Consider the following 26,248-nt stretch of genomic DNA (forward strand, 5'->3'; position numbering starts at 1 on the left):
GTGGAAGCCGGGACGCTAAATGTCTTCAAGGCCGAGATTGATAGATTCTTGTTGTCTCGAGGAATTAAGGGCTACGGGGAGAACGCTGGTAAGTGGAGCTGAAATGCGCATCAGCCATGATTGAATGGCGGAGTGGACTTGATGGGCCGAATGGCCTTACTTCCACTCCTATGTCTTATGGTCTTATGGTCTTATAATTCATTCCACACGTGAACCAATCTCTGTGTAAAAAATTTAAGCCTCATGTCCTTTTCAAATCTTTCTCCTGTCATCCTTAAAAATATGCCCCTAGTTTTGAACTCCCCACCCTAGGGAAAAGACCCTCCTTATTCACTATATGTATGCCCCTCACTATTTTATAAAACAACAGGTGAGGGTTTTGCTAGCAGATTTATTCAGGTGAGATGGAAGCAGAGGTGTGAATGTCCTAATCAAGGCATGATGACAGTGCCTGCTCTCCCTCCACCAGAATGGAAGTTAGACCTATGCTGTTGGTGTTGCTCCATCTTGGATCTTGGATATTTAAATTGATTGAAATTCACAATTGATTGATGATACCAAACTGAGCGGTATGACACACGGTGAGAATGGTGTCATATGCCTGCAATATCAGATAGGTTAATGAAATAGACAAGTTGCTAATGAAAATTAATAGTGAAATTATTTTAGCAGTTCTAAAGTGTTTTTGTAGGATACAGGGACTAGGCATGCATGTGCTTAACTGTGAAATATAGCAGAACATGGTCTCTTGTGTTTCATAAATGGGGATACTGATTTAAAAAGCAGGAAGTTTGTGCTGCAAATGATAAAGCTTGAATTAAATCACAACCAAAGTATTGTCTACAGTTCTGATCATCTCACTTTAGGAAGAATGTCTTTAGGAGAGTGCTACAATGCAGCAGAATCCTTCCAAGGAAGAAGGACTTTATCTCCAAGGTTGGGTTTGTAAAGCTGGGGCAGCCCTTGAGCAGAGGTGGGGTTGCCTGGAAATCTGATAAATGTGGACAAGATTTTGACAGTTGTTCCCATTACCTGATGATAGAAGGACAAGGACACATGGATTTAAGGAGTTGGGCAAGAAATACAAAGGATGTAAGGAAAACCTTTTGCTGCAAATGGTATTTACCCAGAACCTGCTGCCTCTGAAGGTAAATGGAACCGGAGATGATCAATGATTTCAAAAGGGCTGGGGCAGAGTTTAGTGCTTGACAGAGAACAGTGATGGACTTCATGTACCAAATGGCCTCATGTGCCATTATATCTCCTGACATTTTATTAAAGACGACACTAAGTTTGCCTGTCAGGCTGTGGGACACTGTCTAGCTTCATGCAGATACAGAGCTCCTGTTGTCAATTCCAGTAAGTCTCCTGTCACTATTCTCAATTTCTCAGATTGGTCTCAGCAAACCAAACAAAGATCAGCATTTCTTTTCAATTTTTGTGATATTGTGAAGGGTGAAGAAAATAGTATTTGAGAACTTTTGTCTTCTAACTCAATCAGATATAGCTTTTGCAATGCATGTAATTTTATCTATATTCACCTTCCAGGTATGATTTAACAGAAGATGGGACCAGGCACCAACCTCAGGCCTAGAAAATGCACTAACGCAGTGTTGTTACCTTTGGCCACCCAAGCTTTTAGCAGTTTTTTTAATACATATGTTTCCCAGGAGCACCAGCATCACACCTAAAGCTTTGCACATGTGCCACTGGATGCACCAAGTTTTACAGATGATGTCACCCTCTCAGTATATAGTTTACTGAGTTTTGCACTGCTTGTGCATTTTTTTTTAAATACTTTTATTCATCAAGTAATTTTTAAAATTCTGTTTTGATCAAAACAATTACTGACACGTCACCCATGGCTGTAAAGTGGATAAACTGTGGTGTATGTACTGACTACCGTTTTTCGAAAGAAAATCTCTTTACTGTACAAGACTGTAATATATGGTGTGAAGCAGAAAGTGGATTCAGAATTACTTTAGCCTTGCTTTCTGTAGGTTTGCAATGTATAACATGTAAATACAGCAAGTGTAATTATTATATTACTATGTGTTCTCAGATATTTGTGAAGGATACTGAAGGGAGAATGTTCCATTTATTGAAGTAACAAACTTTGCATGTCTCACTGAGCAGTTGCCTGATGCTTTTTACAGTAGCCGCGCAGTGTATAGTTCTTCATAAGAAGCATGTGCTATGATGCAAAATATATTGGCTTTATTGAGTTGTCATTCAATTCACATGTCACATTGTGTATTTACCAGAGCAATTGTGAAGAGCTGCAAGCTACAGAGGCAGAAACTGCACTTCACAATTGTGAGTCTCGAGTAATAACTATGGGGATTTAATAGTAACTATTTATTTTAGTTTTGAGTTTTAAATTTTGTTTTGTAGATTTAAGCGCCATAAGTTCTTCATCCCTGTATTACTCACAGGCTTCTGTCTTTGCATTTTTGCCTTTCCCTGGGGAATTCCCAATGTCTTCACTCAGCACTTAATGACTGACAGGACAAGCTACTTCACTGATTCTAGATCTCTTCTAAACCTATTCTTCTTTGAATTAATGGGAGATGTGGGGATTGCGTGCTTTGTTTATCTTCCCCATCAGAATCTCATTGTGTTGGAAATCACGGAGGAGAATCTAAATTGTATTTTGACAGGCCTACTGTTGGATGTTCTTATGTTCTATTACTACTACACATATGTTCTTCTACAGCATTGCTCTGGTTTAAGATTTCATTGTATATAAAAATGTATTAAAGATGTTAATACTTTGTAGTATTTCAGATGTATTGACATCTTCTATCAGTGTATGAAAGTTTAGTTCAACTCTCTTGAATCAAAGGTTGGGTTGAAGTAAAAAGTTTAAAAACCTGTTATTAAGTAAGCTATTGTTTGATTTTAGATGAGATATCGTAGGTTTGAGTTACAGAAGCAAAATATTTTCAGATTTTATTGTGCTGTGTCTCACAGTTAGTATGTCAATGCTGGGATTCTGAGGTACAGTGTCTCTGAAAAGTATACTGACCTACTAATCGTGAGACAATACACATCAAATCATCAAAAATGATTGAATTCACTTACCATTTTGTTTCACTTAATCAGAACGTTAATCATGTTATAAATGCTGCAGTGCCATTTTATATTCCAGCTAACACGTTCTTCACTCAAACAGAACAGTTAGTTTGATCTTGTGGTATCTAGATGATTATTGCATAAGTAATGTTCCAGGGCAAAAGTGGTATTAAATGTTACAAGTATTGAGTTATATTGACAAAATCTAGGTCATTGATAGAAAACCAGAAGGTCAGTTGCTTGTACCTTAAGAGATGTAATTCACATTTGTTTCATTTTTCTTGGTACAGTGTTCATTTACAACTACATGCAGAACTTTTCCCTTTATTAAGAAATAAAGAATTATTTCTGCAGACAAGTTTTAATGATATTTCCATGCATTTAGATTATCTGATTTTAAAAATTGCAATCAAGAGTTGACTACTTCATAATGTCAACAAAATAGAATTATATTTTAAAAATGGTTGCTCAGGCACTGATGACTAATCATTCTATAAGCGTCCTAGCATTTCAATTGGAATGTATGAGGATTCTTATTCAGAAACTAACAAGAAAATCATAAGCATCAACAAAATGGAATTTACATGTGCAGTAATCTTTGTTCACAGATCACTCTGTCCCATTGAATACAAAATAATATTAAAGATTACTTACAATTGCACGAAGCGCACTCTGTGACTGGTGTTAATTCTGTAATATCCGAGTATTTGGTTCTCAAGATAGAATAATGCAGCTGAATCAGTCAAGTCTATTGCTTCAAGCTACCATTGTCTGCTCTGTGCAGTCCTTATTGTGCCTTAAATATATATGTATGAAGATGTTATAAAAACAATTTTCTTGTTTGAAGATCATTATACTTCTCAGATTTTTGGGTTTTTTTTTAGCAGCTATATTTATGATATTTACTTTGCAGAATTGTCAACACTGTAGAATAAAGTTTTTTTTCTTACATGTTCATCAGAATGAAGGCCTCTTTATTCTATCCAAATGATACTGTCAGTTTTTTTATATAATTATTCATCCCCAATGTGCTCTCTTTAGTGTTATTTAGAAGCACCGCAAATAGAAAAGTTCAGAAATTTCACCATCAAATAAGAAAGATCTGTTGACTTGGGGTACACAATGAACTGATTTTCTGCTATCTGTTCATTGACTTGCTTATGATTGTATCTTGTAAAACATTTTACGAATGCTGATGAATGGGAAATTCAGAGGCGAATAATTAACAGCAAGGGAGCTTAAAAAGCCGCAGTTCATTTTATCATTTTTTTGAATGTTGTCTTCACTATAAATATTTTCAATTTTTGTTGACTGGCAATTCCAGCATTCTGTAATTTAATTGTTTTGTCAACTGTATATGTATAGTAATTAAAACTATTAAGAAATGGATTTGCTTTATTCTTTTGCAATTAAAAAGAACAGTTGAAATAAAAATATTGGTTGTAAACATAAAGTCTTGTATGGCAATTTCTTTGTCTCATATTCCACCAAGTACTTCAGATAACTATTGTTGTAATTTCAGTTATTTTCATTACATAAACAACCACAGGATAAAAGACCATTGTTTTGAGGAAAGGAATTGCAAACATATTTTTAATAGTTGACTCCTCCATCTCCATGAGTGACGATCGACTTAACCCACCGACTCCCACAGCTACTTGGATTACACCTCTTCCTATCCTATCTCCTGCAAAAATGCCATCCCGTATTCCCAATTCTTTTCTACTTTCCGCAAAGACTGTTCCCTCCATGACTACTTGGTCAGGTCCACACATCGTGGGCTGAAGGGTCTGTTCTGTGCTGTATTGCTCTATGTTCTATGTATCTGCCTCCACCACCACATCTGGCAGCACCTTCCAGTCACTTACCACTCTCTGGTTAAAAATCTTGCCTCTCACATCTCCTTTAAACTCACCCTCTTTTACTTTATACCTATGTCCCCTAGTAATTGACATTCCTACCCAAGGAAAAAGATGCCACCCATATTGTCATAATTTTGTACGCTTCAATCCGGGCACCCCCTTATTCTTCAACATTCAAGTGAAAACAAACCCAAGTTTGTCCAATTTGTCCTCTTATAATCTCCAAACAAGGCAACATCCTGGTAAACAGTTTCTGTAACCTATGCAAATCCTCCACATCCTTCTGGTGGTGCAGTGACCAGGACTATGCATGATTTTCCAAATGTGGCCCAATTAAAATCCTATACAGCTGCAACATGACTTGACAATTTTTACACTCTGTGCCCTGACCGATGAAGGAAAGAACGCCATACACCACCTTAATCACCTTCTCCACATTTGTTTCCACTTTCTGAGAGCTGTGGACTAATGTGCCTAGATCCCTCTGTGTGTTGATGCTATAAGGGTTATGCTATTTACTGTACATTTCTCTCCTGCATTAGATTTTCCAAAATGCATTACCTCACATTTGTCCAGATTTACTCCATCTCCCATTTCTCTGCCCAAGTCTCCAGCCTATATGTATCCTGCTACATCCCTTGACAATCCTCTTCACTATCTACAGCCCCCCAATCTTTGTGGCATCTGCAAGATTATTAATCAGGCCACTTGCATTTTCCTCTAAATTATATAAAACAAACAACAGGGCTCCCACCAAATCATTGGTCACAGATCTACGGTCAGAAAAACCCCCCACCACAATTCTGTTTTCTGTGACCAAGCCAGTCCTGTATCCATCTTACCAGTTCACTGCAGATCCCCTATGACTTTACCTTTCGTATTAGCCTGCCATGGGGGATCCTTGTCAAAGGCCTTGCTAAAGTCCACATAGACATCTACCACCCTCTCCTCATCAATCATTTTTGACACTTCCTTAAAATCTCATTTCAGGTTTGTGAGACATGACCTTCCCGACACACAACCATGCTACCTCTTGCCAAAACTTTGATTTTTTTTTTCAAATGTGAAGAAATATTATCCCTAAGAGAGATTCGACAGACTGGATAAAAACTGAAAGAACTGTGGATGCTGTAACTCAGAAACAAAAACAGAAATTGCTGGAAGAGTTCAGCTGGTTATGGTAGGGAATTTTAATTTTCCAAACATAGACTGGAGCTGCCATAATGTTAAGTGTGTACAAGAAATTTTTTTGATTCAGTATGTGGATGTACCTACTAGAGAAGGTGCAAAACTTGACCTACTCTTGGGAAGTAAGGCAGGGCAGGTGAGTGACGTGTCAGTGGGGGAGCACTTTGGGGCCAGCGACCATAATTCTATTAGTTTTAAAATAGTGATGGAAAAGGATAGACCAGATCTAAAAGTTGAAGTTCTAAATTGGAGAAATATTAGGTATTATTTGAAGGTATTAGGCAAGAACTTTCAAAAGCTGATTGGGTGCAGATATTCACAGGTAAAGGGACAGCTGGAAAATGGGAAGCCTTCAGAACTGAAATAATGAGAGTCCAGAGACCGAATATTCCTGTTAGGGTGAAAGGAAAGGATGGTAGGTATAGGGAATACTGATGACTAGAGAAATTGACAGTTTGGTTAAAAAGAAGGAAGCATATGTCTGGTATAGACAGGATAGATTGAGGGAATCCTTAGAATATATAGGCATTAGGAGTATACTTAAGAGAGAAATCAGGAGGGCAAAAAGGGGACATGAGATAGCTTTGGCAAATAGAATTAAGGAGGATCCAAAGGGTTTTTACAAATACATTAAGGACAAAAGGGTAACTAGGGAGAGAATAGGGCCCCCTCAAAGATCAGCAGGGCGGCCTGTGTGTGAAGCTGCAGGAGATGGGGGAGATATTAAATGAGTATTTTCGATCAGTATTTACTGTGGAAAAGGACATGGAAGATACAGAATGTAGGGAAATAGATGATGACATCTTGAAAAATGTCCATATTACAGAGGAGGAAGTGCTGGATGTCTTGAAACACATAAAGGTGGATAAATCCCCAGGACCTGATCAGGTGTACCCGAGAACTCTGTGGGAAGCTTGGGAAGTGATTGCTGGGCCTCTTAATGAGATATTTGTATCATCGATAGTTATAGGTGAGGTGCTGGAAGACTGGAGGTTGGAGAAAGGTGGTAAGGACAAGCCAGGGAATTATAGACCAGTGAGCCTGACGTTTGTGGTGGGCAAGTTGTTGAAGGGATTCCTGAGAGACAGGATGAACATATATTTGGAAGGGCAAGGACTGATAGTCAACATGGCCTTGTGCATGTCTCACAAACTTGATTGAGTTTTTGAAGTAGTAACAAAGAGGATTGATGAGGGCAGAACGGTGGACATGATCTATATGGTTTTCAGTAAGGCATTCGACAAGGTTCCCAAAGGGAGACTGGTTAGCAAGGTTAGGTCTTGTGGAATACAGGGAAAACTCGCCATTTGGATACAGAAATGGCTCAAAGGTAGAAGACAGAGGATGGTGGTGGAGGGTTGTTTTTCAAACTGGAGGCCTGTGACCAGTGGAGTGCCACAAGGATCAGTGCTGGGTCCACTATTTTTCATCATTTATATAAATAATTTGGATGCGAGCATAAGAGGTACAGTTAGTAAGTTTGCTGATGACACCAAAATTGGAGGTGTAGTGGGCAGCAAAGGAAGTTACCTCAGATTACAACAGGATCTTGATCAGATGGGCCAATGGGCTGAGAAGTGTAAGATGAGTTAAATTTAGACAAATGTGAGGTGGTGCATTTTGGGAAAGCAAATCTTAGTAGTACTTATCCACCTAATGGTAAGGTCCTAGGGAGTGTTGCTGAACAAAGAGACCTTGGAGTGCAGTTCATAGCTCTTTGAAAGTGGAGTCGCAGGTAGATAGGATAGTGAGGAAGGCGTTTGGTATGCTTTCCTTTATTGGTTAGAGTGTTGAGTACAGGAGTTGGGAGGTCATGTTGCAGCTGTCCAGGACATTGGTTAGGCCACTGTTGGGATATTGTGTGCAGTTCTAGTCTTCCTATCAGAAAGATGTTGTAAAACTTGAAAGGATTCAGAAAAGATTTACAAGGATGCTGTGGTTCTGTTCGCTGAGCTGGAAGTTTTTGTTGCAAACGTTTCGTCCCCTGGCTAGGCGACATCATCAGTGCTTGGGAGCCTCCTGCGAAGTGCTTCTTTGATGTTTCCTCCGGTGTTTATAGTGGTCTGTCCCTGCCGCTTCCGGTTGTCAGTTTCAGCTGTAGTGGTTGGTATATTGGGTCCAGGTCGATGTGTTTGTTGATGGAGTTTGTGGATGAATGCCATGCCTCTAGGAATTCCCTGGCTGTTTTCTGTCTGGCTTGCCCTATGATAGTAGTGTTGTCCCAGTCGAATTCATGTTGCTTGTTGTCTGTGTGTGGTGCTACTAAGGATAGCTGGTCGTGTCGTTTCGTGGCCAGTTGATGTTCATGTATGCGGATTGTTAGCTGTCTTCCTGTTTGTCCTATATAGTGTTTAGTGCAGTCCATGCATGGTATTTTGTACACTACATTCGTCTTGCTCATGTTGGGTATCGGGTCCTTCGTTCTGGTGAGTTGTTGTCTGAGCGTGGCTGTTGGTTTGTGTGCTGTTATGAGTCCTAGGGGTCGCAGTAGTCTGGCTGTCAGTTCCGATTTACAAGGATGTTGCCAGGGTTGGAGGCTTTGAGCTATAGGGAGAGGTTGAATAGGCTAGGGCTGTTTTCCCTGGAGTGTCAAAGGCTGAGTGGTGACCTAATAGAGGCTTACAAAATCATGAGGGGCATGGATAGGATAAAAAGACAAAGTCTTTTTCCCTGAGGTTGGGGAGTCCAGAACTAGAAGGCATAGGTTTAGATTTAGAGGGGAAAGATATAAAAGAGACCTAAGGGGCAACTCTTTCATGCAGATGGTGTACATGTATTGAATAAACTAACAGAGGAAGTGGTGGAGGCGAGTATGATTGCAACATTTAAAAGGCATCTGGATGGGTGTATGAATAAGAGGGGTTTGGAAGGATTGGTCTTGATGCTGGTAAGTGGGACTAGATTGGGTTGGGATATCTGGTCGGCATGGAGAAGTTGAACCGAAGGGTCTATTTCCGTGCTGTACATCACTATGACTCTGAGGTCTGGCAGCCCTGATGAAGGACTTTTGCCTGAAATGTCGATTTATCTGCTCCTCGGATGCTGCCTGACCTGTTGTGCTTTTCCAGCACCACTCTAATCTAAACTCTGGTTTCCAGAATCTGCAGTCCTCACTTTTGCCTTATTGAAATTTGTGTTGAGGCCAGAGGGCTGAAAGGTCCCCAAGTGGAAAATGAGGTGTTGTTTTCCTTTGAGCAGAAGAGATTGAGAGAGGACATGTATAAAATTGTGAGGGGCATAGATAGGGAAGACAAGAACCCCCCCCCCCCCAACCCATGGAGAAATCAGAGATCAAGAGGCATAGATTTAGAGGTGAGGGGCAGAAGGTTTAGAAGAGATAGGAGGAAAAACATTTTCATCCAGAGGATGGTGGATTTATGGAATTCTCTGCCTGCAAGTGGTAGAGGCAGAAATGTTCATAACACTTTGGAAGTATTTACATATGTACTCACAATATCAGGGCATATAAGACTACACAAAATGATGGGAAATGGGATTAAAATAGTTAGATGATTGGCCCATCGAGTCTGCACCAGTAAAAACAAAGGGCCTTTTCTTTGTGCTGTACATCTGACTTCCTTCTCCAAACAAGATTATTGATCTTGTTTATCATGGTCCCATGTACTCGCTCAACTTCTCAGTGCTCCTGTCAGCTCACACTTGCAGGTATATGTAGTGAAAGGTACAGAAGACAAGGGAAAGTCTAACAGGACATGCTGAAAGACACACCATTACAGCAAAACACTGGGATAGTGCCATATTACATGTGCATAGATAAGACTTGAACTAGAAACCAAATATGACAAAGTTTATTTCATTTGAGAAGCAAGAGGCACATGAAGTAATGACTACTTAATACAAGCACAGAAATTTCAAGCTGACTCATTTATAATATTGAATTATAGTTTATTACAAATGAAGTTAAAAAGAAGCATTACAGGCATGATTATAATAAGCAACTAAAATGAACAAGATTGCTCAGACACCTTCATATTTACTGAAATCAAATAGATGTACAAAAGAGAAAATTAAGTGAGAATGCTCAGGGTTCGTTAAAATTCTGTAACCATCAATGCAAACTGGTGACTTGCAGTTACTGGCTGTTTCCATTGTCCAATTATTAGGAAATCTTATTATTTTCAGCTTTGACAAAATGGTGCAGTTGGAGAGGGAAATAGTCTTGTTACTGTGTGTCTGCAATCTGGTCAGCCTTTCCCTATATAATATCACTATCTATTGCTGTTTTCTTTATTTATGGATTCTGGTCTTCACTGACTGGGCCAGTAATTATTGCCCATCCCAAATTTTCCTTGAGAAAGTAATGATGAGTTTCTTTCATGAAGTACTGCAGTCTATTAAGTGTAGGTAGACCCACAATGCCTTTAGGGAGGGCACTGAAGGCTTTTGGTTCAGCAACATTGAGGGAACATCATCTCCTGCATCTGCTGCCCTTATCCTTCTCGGTGATCATGACTGTGAGTTTAGAATGTGCTGTATAAGTAGCCTTGGTAATTTTTTGCAGAGCATCTTGTAGATGGTATGCACTACTTCTAATATGCATCAGTGAAGGGAGTGAATATTTAGCATGAGGTGGCAATTGAGCCCGCTGCTTTGTCCTAGAATGTTGTGAAGCTTCTTGAGTAATGTTGGAACTATGCTGGTCTAAGCAAGTGGGAAGTTTTCCATCGCACTCTAATTTGTGTCTCTGGGGAATCAGGAGGTAAGTTATTCACAACAGCATTCTGAGCTTCTGGGCCCACTCTTATAACCACACTACTTAGATGATAAGTCCAATTAATTTTTGATCAATGGAAACTCCCAGATTGTTGATAGTAACTAGAAAAAACTCTTCCTTGATGTTATCTTTGAAAAGCAAATGAATGGAGATGCAAGTATTTCCTCTCCCATTAAATACATTATGTCATACGCAGTGGAATCTGGGCAAATCTAATGATTGCATTAGATTATGCACATTGAGTATCCTTGTAGGGAACTCAAAGGAGATTTTAAAATTTTCTTAGTTATACTTACACAGCTAATTGAAAGATTTGTTTTGAAATTTTTATGCTGTAAATGTACTTTTGTAAAACTTTATTATATGCAACTTTAGATATTCCAGAGCCCTTGATATGTAAGTAGCATTGATAATAGAAATCAATAAAATATCTTTTTTTTAACAAGTTTTACTATGTGCATTTTGACATGCAGCAATAGTTAAGAACAATGATTACGTAACTTTAATGGCTACAGCTGGGAACTGTTTTATCATTTGCTGGTGATAGGGAGCTGCTGTTAATTTGAGAAGACGTGGGCATGAGACATAGAACATAGAACATAGAACAATACAGCGCAGTACAGGCCCTTTGGCCCTCGATGTTGCGCCGATCCAAGCCCACCTAACCTATACTAACCCACTATCCTCCATATACCTATCCAATGCCCGCTTAAATGCCCATAAAGAGGGAGAGTCCACCACTGCTACTGGCAGGGCAGCCCCAAGTGCCTCAGTCTTTCCTCATATGATTTTCCTTCCATACCAGGCAACATCCTGGTAAACCTCCTCTGCACCCGTTCCAGTGCCTCCACATCCTTCCTATAGTATGGTGACCAAAACTGCACACAATATTCCAGATGCGGCCGCACCAGAGTTTTATACAACTGCATCATGACCTCAGGACTCCGGAACTCAATTCCTCTACCAATAAAAGCCAGTACGCCATATGCCTTCCTCACCGCACTATTTACCTGGGTGGCAACTTTCAGAGATCTGTGTACATGGACACCAAGATCCCTCTGCTCATCCACACTACCAAGTATCCGACCATTAGCCCAGTACCCCATCTTTTTGTTATTCTTCCCAAAGTGAATCACCTCACACTTAGCTACATTGAATTCCATTTGCCACCTTTCTGCCCAGCTCTGCAGCTTCTCTATATTTAGACCTGTCTAAATTGTTCTGTCCGTGGAAGTAGATTGCTGTTATTTTGTGCTGTGAGGAAATATAGCTGAGTTTCCAGCGCTTGATAACTGACACAAACTTGTATCAAATGTTCAGGCACAGAACAGATCACCATTCTAAAAGCAGGAAAATCAGTTTACACACAAGTGCTTTAAATGACAAGTCTTTTATGCCTTTTATTCCATTTACCTCACTGGTGGTATGGCACTTAAGGCCACTAACCATATCACAGAAAAGGCTTGTTTCTCTCAGTTCTGTAATAGATTTATGCCTTTTGCAGCTCATCAATCAGATTCACAAGCTCCCAGAAGTTAGAATATCTTCTCACCAAAGTTCCTGGAGCAAATTAGTTTGATGTGTAACTATTGATAATTCCCTGAAGAAACCTACTGTCATCTGCACTTAAACTAATAATGAATGCTGAAATTAAAGAATAGCTTGGACTTTGAGAGAGTTGGTCAGGCTTCAAATAGAAAATAACTTCAGCAATTTTTGTCTGTAACTAATTGCTTTGAACTTAAGTGATTTGAAAGACCAGAACTTCTGTGTATTTTTTGGCAGTGAAGATGAATTGATTTGAGATGAAGACAAATCAGCTGTTTACTCACTCACCAATATATTGGTGTTAATTTTGTAATTTTTTTCTCTGTTGAACTGAAAGATCAAATGATTTAATCACATCAAAAATCTTCAATGTTGAGACATCCTGATCCTTAGCAAGCACACTACAAGCATTGTTTGGCTTAAAGACTAGCATTTCATCTCCAAAATAATAATCAAATAATGAGCCTCAATTAATTATTCAAGCAATCTGACCAGTCACTGCACAATGCAGATAGCAAAGCAGCAAACTGTATTGAAATTCCAATAAATGCAAAGTTAGGCTTGAGATTTTTCTAATCCTGTTTCGAGAAAATGCATTCTTTAAGTTAGGAATAAATGTTATCCATGTTCTTTAAAAGTTTTAATAGCACAATAATTGCAAACTGCAGCGCCTATCAGTAGGTGACCTACATTACTTCAGTTTCTGCTCACTATTAGGAATTCTGTTTAATTATGAAAGGTAATAAGGTATTCTGGATATGCTTGATTATCTTGAAATACCACAAAAACCTCAGGAGATTCCATTTTATCTGTTACGCTGTTGTAACGCTCTCTGCTGTTTCCTTGTGGATCTTTGAGTGGGGGTTCCTTCATGTCTTTTTTTCCTTTGCAATAATCTCCAGTTAAAACTCTTGCTCTGTATATCAATTTGCTTCCTGTTGCATCAGGTTTTGAATATGTGTCGTGTGCAGAATATCTTGCATGTTGAGCAAAATATGTCCCTTCTCCATAAAAAACAGCTACAAAAATTTGCCAGATATTAGTTGTGACATTACAACATGTTAGTTACATAATGACCTCTATCTGAAATATGCTAATGCATTTATAATACTTTTTTGTTATTCAATTATTCAACATATAAACCATTTTGAATTGCACATTATATTTTCCAGGGATTTTCCACCAAATACTCAATTTAGGTCAATTATTGAATGGTTTTCTCCATTTATCAAATGAAGAAAACACTCCCCATACTGCAGAAATAGATTTTAAATAGAAAAGCCTAGTGGGATCCAAGGAAATATGGCAGACTGAATCCACATTGGTGGCAGGGTGATAGCTGAGAGCTGATTTTCTATTTGGAAGTTTGTCCAGTGATCCCACAGGAGTTAGTGTTGGGAGCTTCCTGTTTGTGGTTTACACAGAGGTGTAGACTGATGAGTTTTCAGATGACACAAAATTCTAGTGGACTGGTCAATAGCGAGAGGCATAGTCTTCAAATACAAGAGGATATAAATGGGCTGATCAATGTCCAATGGGATTTAAATCGGGCAGGAAAGACCAGTGAAGGGAATATATGATGATAAGCAGAAGCCTGAGAATCAGGCAGGATCATATCGAGAGACCTTTGCTATGCATGTACTTGTACACTGGTCCCTAGCCAGGACTGATGGATAAAGTGTTTAAGAAGGTATATGGTATACTTACCTTTATTAGTTGAGAGCAGGACATTATAGTGGACTGTATAAAGCATTGGTTAGGGCATAGCTAGAGTATTGTTGCTGTTTTTGAATCCACATTATGGAGGGGTATGTTTGCACTGGAAAGGGTGTGGAGGAGATTTACCAGGATGTTGCCTGGGCTGAAAAGTTTGTTATAAAAAGTTTGCTCTAAGGAAAATAACTGCAATCTGTCCACAGGAGATTAAGAAGCAACATGGTTGAGATCTATTAAATTGAGGGATATAGGGAGGGGCAGAAAGTTTAGAGAACATTTAAGGAAAGGCTTTTTCACCCGGAAGGTGGTTGGAATCTGGAACTCACTGTTTGTAAGGATGGTAGAGGCAGAAACTCCAACAACAGTCTTTAATTGAGTAATTGCACAAACATGGCACACAGGCTATAGTCAAGTGCTGGAATAGTTAGGTGAAAGTTTTTGCCTGGTCCAGATGTAATGGACCTTTTTCCTGTGTGTAGATCTCTATTACTTTATTATGAATAGCCAAGATATTGTTAAATTTACACTTAACACATTTATTTCATTGCAAGAGACCTGGCAGGTAATGCAGATGAACTTAGGGATGGTTAGGAACATTGACAGAGATATTGTAGCTATTAAAGAAATGTGGCTCAGAGAGGGGCAGCTTAATGTTCTGGCTAATGGATGCTGTAAGAGAGGATAGAAAGATGAGAAGGCGGGGTTTGCAGACAGTTGTAATTGGAGAGAATAGTCCTGGAAGAACATCCAGTGAAGTTAGATGGGTGGAACTGAGACATAAGAAAGGGATGATCACTTTGATGGGATTAAACTAAAGGCCTCCCAATAGATAGTGGGAAATTGAGAAGCAAATATGTATGGAGATCTCAGCTGTAAGATTAACAGAGTTGTAATGGTCAGGGAATTTAACTTTCCAAAGATGGGAGTTTAATTTAGATAAATGTGAGTTGTTACATTTTGGTAAAGCAAACCAGGATAGGACTTATGCAATTAATGGTATGACCTTCGGGAGTGTTGCTGAACAAAGAGACTTTGGAGTGCAGGTGCAGAGTTCAGTGGATTCACAGGTAGACAGGATGGTAAAGAAGACACTTGGTACACTTGTCTTCATTGGTCAGTGCACTGATATAGGAGTTGGGATGTCATATTGCAGTGATAGATGATATTGGTGAGGCCATTTTTAGAATAATATTTTCAATCCTGGTCTCTCAGCTATAGGAAGGATGTGGTTAAACTTGTAAGGATGAAGAAAATATTTACAAGATTATTGCCAGAATTGGATGGTTTGAGCTATAGGGAGGCTGAGGCTTTGTTGACTGAAGTCAGAGGCTGAGAGGTGACTTTGTAGAGTTTTATAACTTCATGAGGGGCATGGATAGGGTGACTAGCCAAGGTTTTCTTCCAGGATAGGGGGAGCTCAAAACTATAGGGCATAGTTTAATTTGAGAGAGGGTTAAGATTGAAAAGGGACCTCAGGGGCAAAGTTTTCACCCAGAGGATGGTGCATGTATGGAACAAACTGCCAGAGGAAGTGGTGGAGACAGGTACAGTTACAATATTTAAAAGGCAATGGGATGGTACATGAATAGAAAAGCTTTAGAGGGATATCAGTTGCTTTTAAGAGTGGAGGCCTGTGACGAGTGGTGAGCCACAAAGATTGGTGCTGGGTCCACTGCTTTTTGTCATTTATATAAATGATCTGGATGTGAACATAGGAAGTATAGTTAGTAAGTTTGCAGATGACACCAGAATTGGAGGTGTAGTGGATAGTGAAGAAGGTTACCACAGAGTACAATGGGATCTTGATCAGATAGGCCAATGGACTGAGGAGTGATAGATGGAGTTTAATTTAGATAAATGCGGAAAAGCAAATCTCAGCAGGACTTATACGCTAAATGGTAAGTTCCTGGGGAGTGCTGCTGAACAGAGACCTTGGAGTACAGGTTCATAGCTCCTTGAAAGTCAAATTGCCATAGATAGGATAGTGAAGGAGGTGTTTGGTATGCTTTCCCTCACTGGTCAGAACATTGAGTAGGTAGACAAGATTGAGGAGTTGGGAGACAAAGTTGCAACTGTACAGGACATTGGTTAGGCCATTTTTGGAATATTGCGTGCAATTCTGGTCGTCTTCTTATCGGAAGGATGTTGTGAAACTTGAAAGGGTTCAGAAAAGATTTACAAGGATATTGCCAGGGTTGGAGTGTTTGAGCTGTAGGGACTGTTGAATAGGCTGGGACTGTTTTCCCTGGAGTGTCGGAGGCTGAGGGGTGACCTTATAGAGATTTATAAAATCATGATGGGCATGGATAGGGATAAATAGACAAGGTCTTTTCCCTGGGTGGGAGAGTCTAAAACTAGAGGGCATAGGTTTAGGGTGAGAGGAGAAAGATATAAAAGGGACCCAAGAGCCAAGAGGGTGATGAGTGGTATGGAATGAGCTGCCAGAGGAAGTGGTGGAGGCTGGTACAATTACAGCATTTAAAAGACATCTGGATGGGTATATAAATCAGAAGGGTTTAGAGGGATATGGGCCAAGTGCTGGTAAATGTGACTAGATTGGGTTGGGATATCTGGTCGGCATGGACATGATGGACTGAAATGTCTGTTTCCATACTGTACATATCTATGACTCTATGACCAAATACTGGTAAATGGGACTACCTCAATCGATGATAACCAGTTGGGATGGGTGAGTTGGACCAAAGAGTTGTTCAGCATAGAAACAGACCCTATGATTTGCATTTGTATTATGGATGTTGGTTCATACTAATGCAGCACCTGTAAATGTACTGTAACCAGTACTGTAAATGCAGGCTGAATCAGCCCAGCCTAACACCAGAGGAGAACAGAGTTGAGAGGGAGCCATTATAGAACTTCACAGTGAATTTAGAATAGTTGGTTTGCTTTGAACCAACATGAAACCTGCAGCATAAAGGCATATTAAAATATACTGATGCTACTAAGATGTCCTATTTGACACATATATTCTTGCTCTGTGTAACAGAGCTAGTGACATTGCAAAAGTGGTTTTACTTTTATATTGTCAAACCTAATATTCAAAGCTTATTGAGTGCAAGATAACATGATCAAACATACTTTTATAAAATGAACTCCCATTCCATAATAAACAACCTGTTTCAGAGGTAACTGGGGAAGATTATTACCGAAGCAGGGCCTACATCTGTAGAGGCTGACATGCTATTTGAAAAGGGAGAATGTTAAAATGTTGCATTTTCTTAGATTAGCATTATGCTGTCATCTCCTACCACACTCTTTTCTAAAGTCAGGAATGTGTTTGCCTTCATTTGGCTGGCTTATCTGCTTCCATTTGCAAAGTAAATCCTCCTTCCCAGAGCTGGCTGATTCCAACATTCCTCTCAGGAGGTGGCCACTGCTGGGGGACTGCAGCCAGTCCTGAATCCAGCTCCAGCTAGCTGGTATTCACAGAATCATACAGTATGGAAGGGGCTCTTTGGCCCATCCATACCATCAAAAATATACCAGCAACACCTGTTCCACTTTCCCACATTTGGCCCATAGTCTTGAATCTTATTATATTTCAGGCTCATCTAAATGTTTCTTAAAGGTTGTGAAGTGTCCTGCCTCAACTACCTCCCAAGGACAATGCATTCTAGAACACCATCCTGTGGGTGAAAAGGCTTTCCCCTCAAATCCCCTCAAAATCTCCTGCCTTTCATTTTAAGATTATGCTGCTTTGTTACTGACCCTTAAACTAAAGGGCGCAGATACTTTCTATTCACCCTGTCCATTCCCCTCATAATCTTATACACCTCTATCAGGTCCCTGCATAACCTCTGCTCCAAGATTAAAAACTCCAATTTATCCAGCTTTTTTTCACAGCTGAAATGTTCCATCTTTTTAACATCTCCTCCAGTGTGCAACCATCTATCCTACAGTGTGGTGAATAGAACTCGATGCAGAAGTCCAGTTGTGGCCTAAACAAAGTTTTGTATAGCTCCAACACAAACTCCCTACTCTTGCAATCTATGCCTCAACTGACAAATGCATTCCTCCTGTATGCCTTCTTGACTAGCATATTAACCTGTGCTGTCATCTTCAAAGATCTGTGGACAAGATCCCAAGATGCCTCCATTGCTCTTAGGTTCCCAGTGCCTTAGCATTTATTGAGTACACCCTTGTCCAGGTTCCTTCTTCCAATGTACATCACCTCATATTTATCAGGATTAAATTCCATATACTGTTGATTCGCCATGTACTTGGGTGGCACAGTGGCTCAGTGGTTAGCACTGCTGCCTCATAGTGCCAGGGACCTGGGTTCGATTCCAGCCTCAGGTGACTGTCTGTGTGGAGTTTATACATTCTCCCCATATCTGTGTGGGTTTCCTCTGGCTGCTCTGGTTTCCTCCCACAGTCCAAAGATGTATAGGTTAGGTGAATTTGCCATGCTAAACTACCCATAGTGTAGGTTATTAAGGGTAAATATTGGTTAGGGGTCTGGGTGGGTTGCTCTCTGGAGGGTCAGTGTGGACTTATTGGGCCGAAGGGCCTGATTCCACACTGTAGGAATTCTAATCCTAATCAATCCATTTATATTCTCCTGTTAACTAACACCTTCTTCCTGACTATCAACCACCAAGCCAACCTTTGTGTCATCTGCAAATTTTCTCATCATCTCCCTTCCCATTCATCTACATTGTTTATGAGTATCACCCAGCACCTATTCCTGTGCATAAAAGGCTCCAGTCACAACAACAGCCTTCTACCACTACTCTCTAACTCTTATCAATAAGCCAATTGTGGTTGTCTTGCCAAGTTATCCCAGATCTCATGAGCTGGTGAAGGGCTTATGCCCGAAACATCAATCTCCTACCCCTTGGATGCTGCCTGACCTGCTGTGTTTTTCCAGTTCCACACCTTTTGACTCTAATATAAATGTATTCTCAAGTAGCTATTCCTAGTCTATTTAGGCCAGATCCTGACTTATATCAATAAAATTTGCCTTCGTCCAATTCAAAACCCTTTTTGCAGACAATCTTTTCTATAATAATCTTAAAACATATCGTGCTGTGGTTGCATTCACTAAAATGCTCTCCCACTCATCCCGAACACCTGTCCGGCTTTGCTCCCCAGAATTAGGTCCAGCACTACACCATCCCTGGTGGGACCTTCCACATAACTCTTCTGTAAACATTTCAAGTAATCTGCCCCCCTCTAAACCGTATCTACTATGATTATCTATTGGGGTAGTTGAAATCCCCTAATATAATTACCCTAATATCTTTAAAGATCTTAATGAAATGATGACATATCTGCTTCTCAATTATTTGCTGACTGTATAATACTCTTTTTATTTCTAAGTTCTACCCACAAAACCTTATTTGAAGATCCTTATAAAATATCATCCCTCCTTACTACAGCGACTGACTGCCTAAGTAATAATGCATCACCACCTCCACTTTAGCACTCTCCCCAGTCCTGCCTAAAGACCCAATACCCCAGAATGTTGAGTTGCCAATCCTGCCCGTCCATCAACCATGACTCTGTAATGGCAACAAAATTGCAATTCCACGTGCAAATCCATGCCCTTAGCTCCTGAATCTTGCCTCTAATACCTCTGATATTAAAGGGCTTCCAGTCTGACCTTATTCCCTGATAACACCTAGCTGAACTCTATCTGCCTTGGTTCCTTTTCAAAGTTATGCAGTGCTTCTATTCAACTAATACACTGACCTTTACCTCTGCTGAACTAGTTTATATTCTTCCCAGCAGAACTAGCAAACCCTCCTGCAAGAAGTCAATCCCATTCTCGTTCAGGTCTCACCTTCCTCAAAATGGTACTCGTGATCCAGGAGTCTAAAACCCTCCATTCTGCAATCGGCCCCCGGTTGCAAAACTCAACACAGTCCTGGGTGCTAAAAATTATTATAACAACCTCTTTGGAGGGTCATTGTGGACTTGTTGGGCCGAAAGGCCTGTTTCCATATTGTACGGAAACTAATCTAAAAAAAATGGTAAGATAGTTGGCTGAGTTCATTTTTGCTTGCTAGAAATGACATGCTTCATTTGTGGGGACCTATTCTCTGCAAAGAAAAAGAATATATTCAAGGCTTGCACTTTTTTCTAAATCATCTGGGAGTTTGCAGAACCCTTAATTGCCATGGTAATGTCTTGGTCAATTTGACCTAAATTATCAAACAACAACAATCTTTCCTCCTAGAATATAAATTCTCATCACAGTTTTAAATTGGGACTACTTGATTGGTCCTGCTGAATGCAAGATGAAAAGCTTTGACAACACTGTCTCTCTTTTATCTCCGCAGCAAGTATACGTGCTAAATATTCTACTTCTGTGCTCCTGGCAGAGTCTCACCTGCTAGAGGGCGTGCTATTTTCATATTTCTAGAACAAAAATCTCTAATCATTTATGTACAATAAACCTACCATTTAAGCCACAGTAGCTCCTGTTGAAACCATCTGCATTGATCTTAGAACATACGGTTGAGTAAGTTCCATGGTACAAAATGTTTTCATTCTGCTGATGAGGCCGTAGTCTGTTCATTTCATTTCTTTTTGCAATGTATAGTCGCCAGAGAGACAGATTCTGGATCCTTGTGATCTACAGTCAGTCAAACATATTGATTATATTAGGATCTCGGTCAGTAACACAGAAATAATTTGACCACGAGCAAACAGTCAATAAATCTGAATATGGACAGTTTGGCTTAAGTGCTAGTTATCTAAAGAACTAGACACTGAAGTGATTGCATTATTTAGTCACCAACTCTGGAATGGTGAACATGGATTTGCTCAAAGCATTCACACCTATTTCCCTGACAGTGGTTAACATAACTGCACACAAAGTATTGGCGAGTTATTCAGTGTGCAGTCGGGACTGGTTAGGATGGACCCTGGAAAGATACTTCTTTTTATAGGGGAGACAAGGGCTCAGATTTAAAATAAGAGTTCTTCCTCTTATGACAGAGGTGAGGAGAAATAGAGGGTGATGAGATGTGGGCATTGCTGGCTGGTCCAATACTTATCGCATGCCCCAACTGCTCGAGAAGGTGGTGGTGAGCTGCCATCTTGAACTGCTGCAGTAGATGCCCACAATGCCATTAGAGAATCTGAGAATTTTGATTTCAGGAGGTCTCAGAAATGGTAAGTAATTCCATCTGTGACACATGCAGCAATATGAGTGAAGCACTGTAGATGCATGGCGTATTGTTATGAGGCAAATTTGGGAAGATCAAGTGATAAAACCCACCAGCTTTTGGAGAGAAATCCTCCATGATACCCACTAAATTGACACTTGGCTGATTGCTGGTAAAATTCAAGCCTGTGTAGCTATACAATTAATTTTAGGTTATTAATAAATCTTTGGATGTTGACAGTGAATGATTCTTTATGGTAATATGAGTGACTGTCAAGGGCAGATAATCAGATTATATTAATGCAGTTGGTCATTGCCAGGCTTTTCTGTGTCACGATTATTACTAGCTACTTAGCCGAAGCCTGGATGTTGTGTCGTTCTTGCTGCAAAAGGTCAGAGACTGCTTCAGTATCTGAGAAGTTATGAATGGTGCTGATCATTGTGTAATCATGAATCAACATCCCCACTTCTGACCTTGCATGGTTATTGATGATGCCGCTCGGCTGAAGATGGTTGGGCTTGGGACACTGCCTTGAGGAACTCCTGCAGAGACATCCTGGAACTTAACCAACCACAACCATCTTCCTTTATGCTCGGTATGATTCCAACCAGTGGAGAGTTTTGTCTGTGATTCCAGTTTTTCCAGAGCTTCTTGATGTTAAGGACAGTCAATTTCACCTCACATTTGGAGTTATCTGTGAAATTCTCTTTCACAGAAACCAATGGAAACTAGGTCACTCAGTTCAAGGCTTAATTTGATAGATTTTTGATAAACAAGGATATCTGGGGCTTGTGGTGGAGGGAGAGTTGAGTGTTCGTGAGTGCGTACTTAGGAAAGAGGCGTTCACTTCACAGCATGATCAGCCCTAATCTTATTAAGTTGTAGAGCAGGGTTAGGCTATATGACCTATGTTCTTACATATTTTTCGGATACACAGTAATTATTAAATATTTTGCATCTTCCAGTAGAAATCAAGAAGTCTTACCAATTTTCACTCTCCCAAGTCAATGGATACTGAAACCAATTGTGAAAGTTAGCTTAGACAGGTTGTCATAACTTTGATAATCTGATTTAAACATATCATACCTTCATATATTAAAATGGTCTTAAAAAGAAGGAAACATGGACCCAAAATGTCAGTGGCAATCATCTGACCACAGGCTGAGGCAAGTTTTGGAAATCAATACAAAGTAAGCAAGATAATATGAACTGAAATTACCGTTTTATCTGAAGATTTTTAAACCTTTCACCTGAGTCTAGCATCAGGAAACCTGCCTTTTGTCTTGCATAGCAAATTGCATATATTGGACTCAAAAAGGTCGCTTGGAACTATTTGCCATCAAAAGATTATGGAACCAAATAGAGGAATAACCAAATGAATCTTATTACAGTCGCTGCATACAGAATGAAAATGGATTGGTAACCAATAGGAATTGACAACTCTCTCGGTGTTTCCTTTTCATCGTCTTGAGGGCCAACGCCAATGATAAAACAATTTGCCATGTACTCAAGGATTCTCTAAATTTTCCAACCACTGAGTAGTCATGAATCAATAATCAATTAAACAATTATAATCTCTAGTTGGTTCTTGTAGCAAAGTGGCAGCGTTCATACCTCTGGGACAGGAGATTCAAGTCCAACCTGCTCTCTGAACAGGTTGATTAGAAAGTATCTACACTCTTAACACCCCAATGATTTATGAAGTTATAAGCTGCATATTATCTTTCCCTGCTGTACTATACAATCTCCTCTTTCCAAAAGTTATTTGTGTGTGTTTGCAAGTATCTGACATCATTTTTATAATTTTTCTCAGGATAAATAGGTTAATAATTTTATTTCTACCTTTACTTAATAAAACTCGATAATTGGCTCCTTGATTGTGGCTGGTCTTGCGTTTTAATTGCACGCTAATAAGAATTTAAAAACTGCAGCTCATTGAGGAGGTTAGAAGAGGATAGTTGATTCACCCAGCCATACCTGGCCATTTCAAGGCTAAGTTAAATATTTTGTAACTGTTATAATTTCTGCTAACACTTTATTTGGAAATGAATATCAATGCTTACTGCATCAATTTTAAATGTTTGGCTAGATGCTATGTCCCCCAAAGAGTCCTGAAAGTCACAAGCTATTTCCTGGTATTCTGAGGAATCCGGTTTCACAGGTACTTCAAAGGATGTGCTATCATTTCCTCTGATCTCCCAGGTGTCTGGAAGTTCATCTGAAAAATGAAAGTAAAATTTGGTAGAAGTATTCTATTTGAGCAGATGCTTATCTTAAGCATAATAAAAAAAAGAGAGACAAATTAAGGAGGTAGCTTGATTAAGATTAAACCTGTCAATTCAACATCTTTCAAGTCAACCAGTTAGTTACTATAGGGTGACACTGTATCCGTGGAATCGTCTTCTGCAGTTTCACTTACCCGTGGTTTCCTGCAGCTGGAACATATAAACGGGAATGTTCTGGAACCAGGGATCAGAAGGCTGCTGGGAAGGTATGTTTTCCCACTGAAATGAATGGGTTTGCTCCTATATGTGGTTTCAGGCTTCCGCAGTAGGTCCTGGAACATATGTCCCACTGGTGCCGGGGGAACTACTGTATTGCTTTGGTATAAATGTAGAGGAATAAATTTACAAAGAAAAGTGCAAGAATTATGGAGTATTCATGATGTGGGACATTAAATATAAACTGAGGTGTTAACATATATTGCAGAGAGGGACAAGAACTCCTTGCCAAATATGTTCAGCAGCATGTTGGACAGCAGGATGTTTCCAGTCCAATGGGAAAGGAGACATTATTCACCTTAATTCTTGGGAATGAAGCAAATATTGTGGATCAAGTGCAAATTGAAGAATATTTCGGGCACAGTGACCATTGTATCATAAAGTTTTATTTAGCAATGGAAAGGACAAAGACAAATCCAAAATAAGAATAAGAATCTGAAGCAGTCCATGTTCAAGTAGAAGCTTTAGAGAGGATGCAGAGGAGATTTACCAGGATGCTGCCTGGATTGGAGGGCATGTCTTATGAAGGAAGGTTGAGGGAGCTAGGATTTTTTTCACTGATGAGAGGTGACTTGTTAGAGGTGTACAAGATGGTGAGAGGCATAGATATAGTGGATAGCCAGAAACTTTTTCCCAGGGAGGAAACGGCAATCACAAGGGGGCATAAGTTTAAGGTGATTGGAGAAAATTTTAGGGGAGATGTCAGAGGCAGGTTCTTTACACAGAGAGTGGTGGGTGCGTGGAATGCACTGCCAGCGGTGGTGGTAGAATCAGATACATTAGGCACATGGATGATAGCAAAATGAAGGATTTGTAGGTTAGTTTGATCTTAGAATAAAAGGTCAGCACATCATCAAGGTCCAAAAGCCCTGTACTGTGTTGTACTGTTCTATGTTCTAACAAGATCGGGTCAATATCCAGGCTTGGATTGACAAATGGCAAGTAACATTCACACCACACAAATTCCAGACAATGATCATCGCCAGTAAGAGACAATTTAACATTTGCCCCTTGACATTCAATGGTGTTACCATCACTAAATCCCCCACTGTCAACATCCATTGACCATAAACTCAACCGAATTTGCCACATAAACTCACAGTGTCTACAAGAGCAGGCCAGAGGTTAGGAATATTGCAGTGAGTAACTCACCTCCCGATTCCCCAAAGCCTGTCTACCATCTACAAGGCACAAGTCAGAAATGTGATAGAACATTCGCCACGTGCCTGGCTGAGTACAGCTCAAGCAACAGTCAAGAAGCTTTGCATCATGCAGGACAAAGCAGCCTATTTGACTGGCACTACTCGCACAAGCATCCACTCCCTCCACCACCAATGTTCAGTAGCAGCAGTGTATACCATCTACGAGATTCACCAAAGATTCTTAGATATCACCTTCCAAAACATAACTATTTCTATCTAGAAGTACAAGGACAGTAACGCCAATGGTAACTCCATCACCTGTAAATTCCCCTCCAAGCAACTCACCTTGTTGATTTGGAAATATAGACTTCCAAAGGAATATGTGAAACAGCCACACAGACCTGTGACCCAAGTTAAAATTCATGGAGTGAAAGGGACAAAATGCAAGATTAACTGCATGACTGGAAACAGAAGAACAGTTTAGTGGTTGTTTTTTGAACTTGAAGGCAAGTTCCCCAGGAATTGATGTTGAGGCCTCAGTTCTTTATGGGTACATATAAAAGAATGAGACCCAAATCTTGCAGTATAGGGCACCTTTTTGATGATGACACAAAACCTTGAAGTATTGTGAACCATAGTGTAAAACTTAAACAAACCCCAGAAAGATTGGAGGTATGAGCAGACAAGTGGCAAATGACATATTGTGGCATTTATTTTGATAGGAAGACTGTAAAGAGATAATGTAACATAAAGGGTAATATTTCAAATGAATACAGGAGCAGAGGGACCTGGATGGGTTTGTGCGTAAAGTATTGAAAGTGGCAGCACTGGTTGAGAGAGCAGTTAATAAAGAATACAATACCTGGGGCTTTAATCGATAGGGACACAAAGTGCAAAAGCAAGGAAGTTATGTTAAACCCACATAAAATACTGTTTCAGTCTCAACTGGAGACTGTCCCCCGTTATGGGCATTACATTTTAAGAAAGATGTGAAGGCATTAGAAAGAGTGCAGAATTTCCAACAATCAACAATGGTCCCAGAGATGAGGATGGTACATACTTCTGCTACTGTCGGTCAGTGGTAAAGGGAGCACACTTATATGGCTGATCCAGTTCAATTTCTGATCAATTGAAAGCCAAAGGATGTTGATAATGGGAGATTCAGTGATAGTTGAAACTTTATTGCTGGAACAGCACAGCAGGTCAGGCAGCATCCAGGGAACAGGAGATTCGACGTTTCGGGCACAGGCCCTTCTTCAGGAATGAGCAGAGAGTGTTCAGCAGGAGAAAGTGGAAAATGAAGTGTTGTTCTTTGAACTTGCGTTAAGGAACACTGCAACAGATCTGG

The 26,248-nt window shown here is 39.9% G+C and overlaps 2 protein-coding genes across 5 annotated transcripts in view; one reads left to right on the plus strand and one right to left on the minus strand.

Annotated features, from left to right (window-relative positions):
• The window catches only part of esyt2b (extended synaptotagmin-like protein 2b), a 223,357-nt gene extending 218,829 nt beyond the window's left edge, over window positions 1–4,528 (plus strand). For all 4 annotated transcript variants that reach the window (XM_043690689.1, XM_043690690.1, XM_043690691.1 and 1 more), the window contains one exon: window positions 1,549–4,528. In XM_043690689.1, the coding sequence (XP_043546624.1) occupies window positions 1,549–1,594 (46 nt within the window). In that variant the 3' untranslated portion in view covers window positions 1,595–4,528. The remainder of the gene's footprint in view (window positions 1–1,548) is intronic.
• Window positions 4,529–11,983: 7,455 nt separating this feature from the next.
• Window positions 11,984–26,248, minus strand: part of LOC122550105 (protein mono-ADP-ribosyltransferase PARP14-like) — a 72,396-nt gene continuing 58,131 nt past the window's right edge. Inside the window, exons 14-16 of the mRNA XM_043690693.1 lie at window positions 23,321–23,475; window positions 20,548–20,722; window positions 11,984–13,427 (exon numbers count right to left, since the gene is read on the minus strand). Coding sequence (XP_043546628.1) covers window positions 13,135–13,427; window positions 20,548–20,722; window positions 23,321–23,475 — 623 coding nt within the window. The 3' untranslated portion in view covers window positions 11,984–13,134. The remainder of the gene's footprint in view (window positions 13,428–20,547; window positions 20,723–23,320; window positions 23,476–26,248) is intronic.

This window comes from Chiloscyllium plagiosum, chromosome 5 (assembly GCF_004010195.1).
Source record: "Chiloscyllium plagiosum isolate BGI_BamShark_2017 chromosome 5, ASM401019v2, whole genome shotgun sequence".
Taxonomy (NCBI): Eukaryota; Metazoa; Chordata; class Chondrichthyes; order Orectolobiformes; family Hemiscylliidae; genus Chiloscyllium; species Chiloscyllium plagiosum.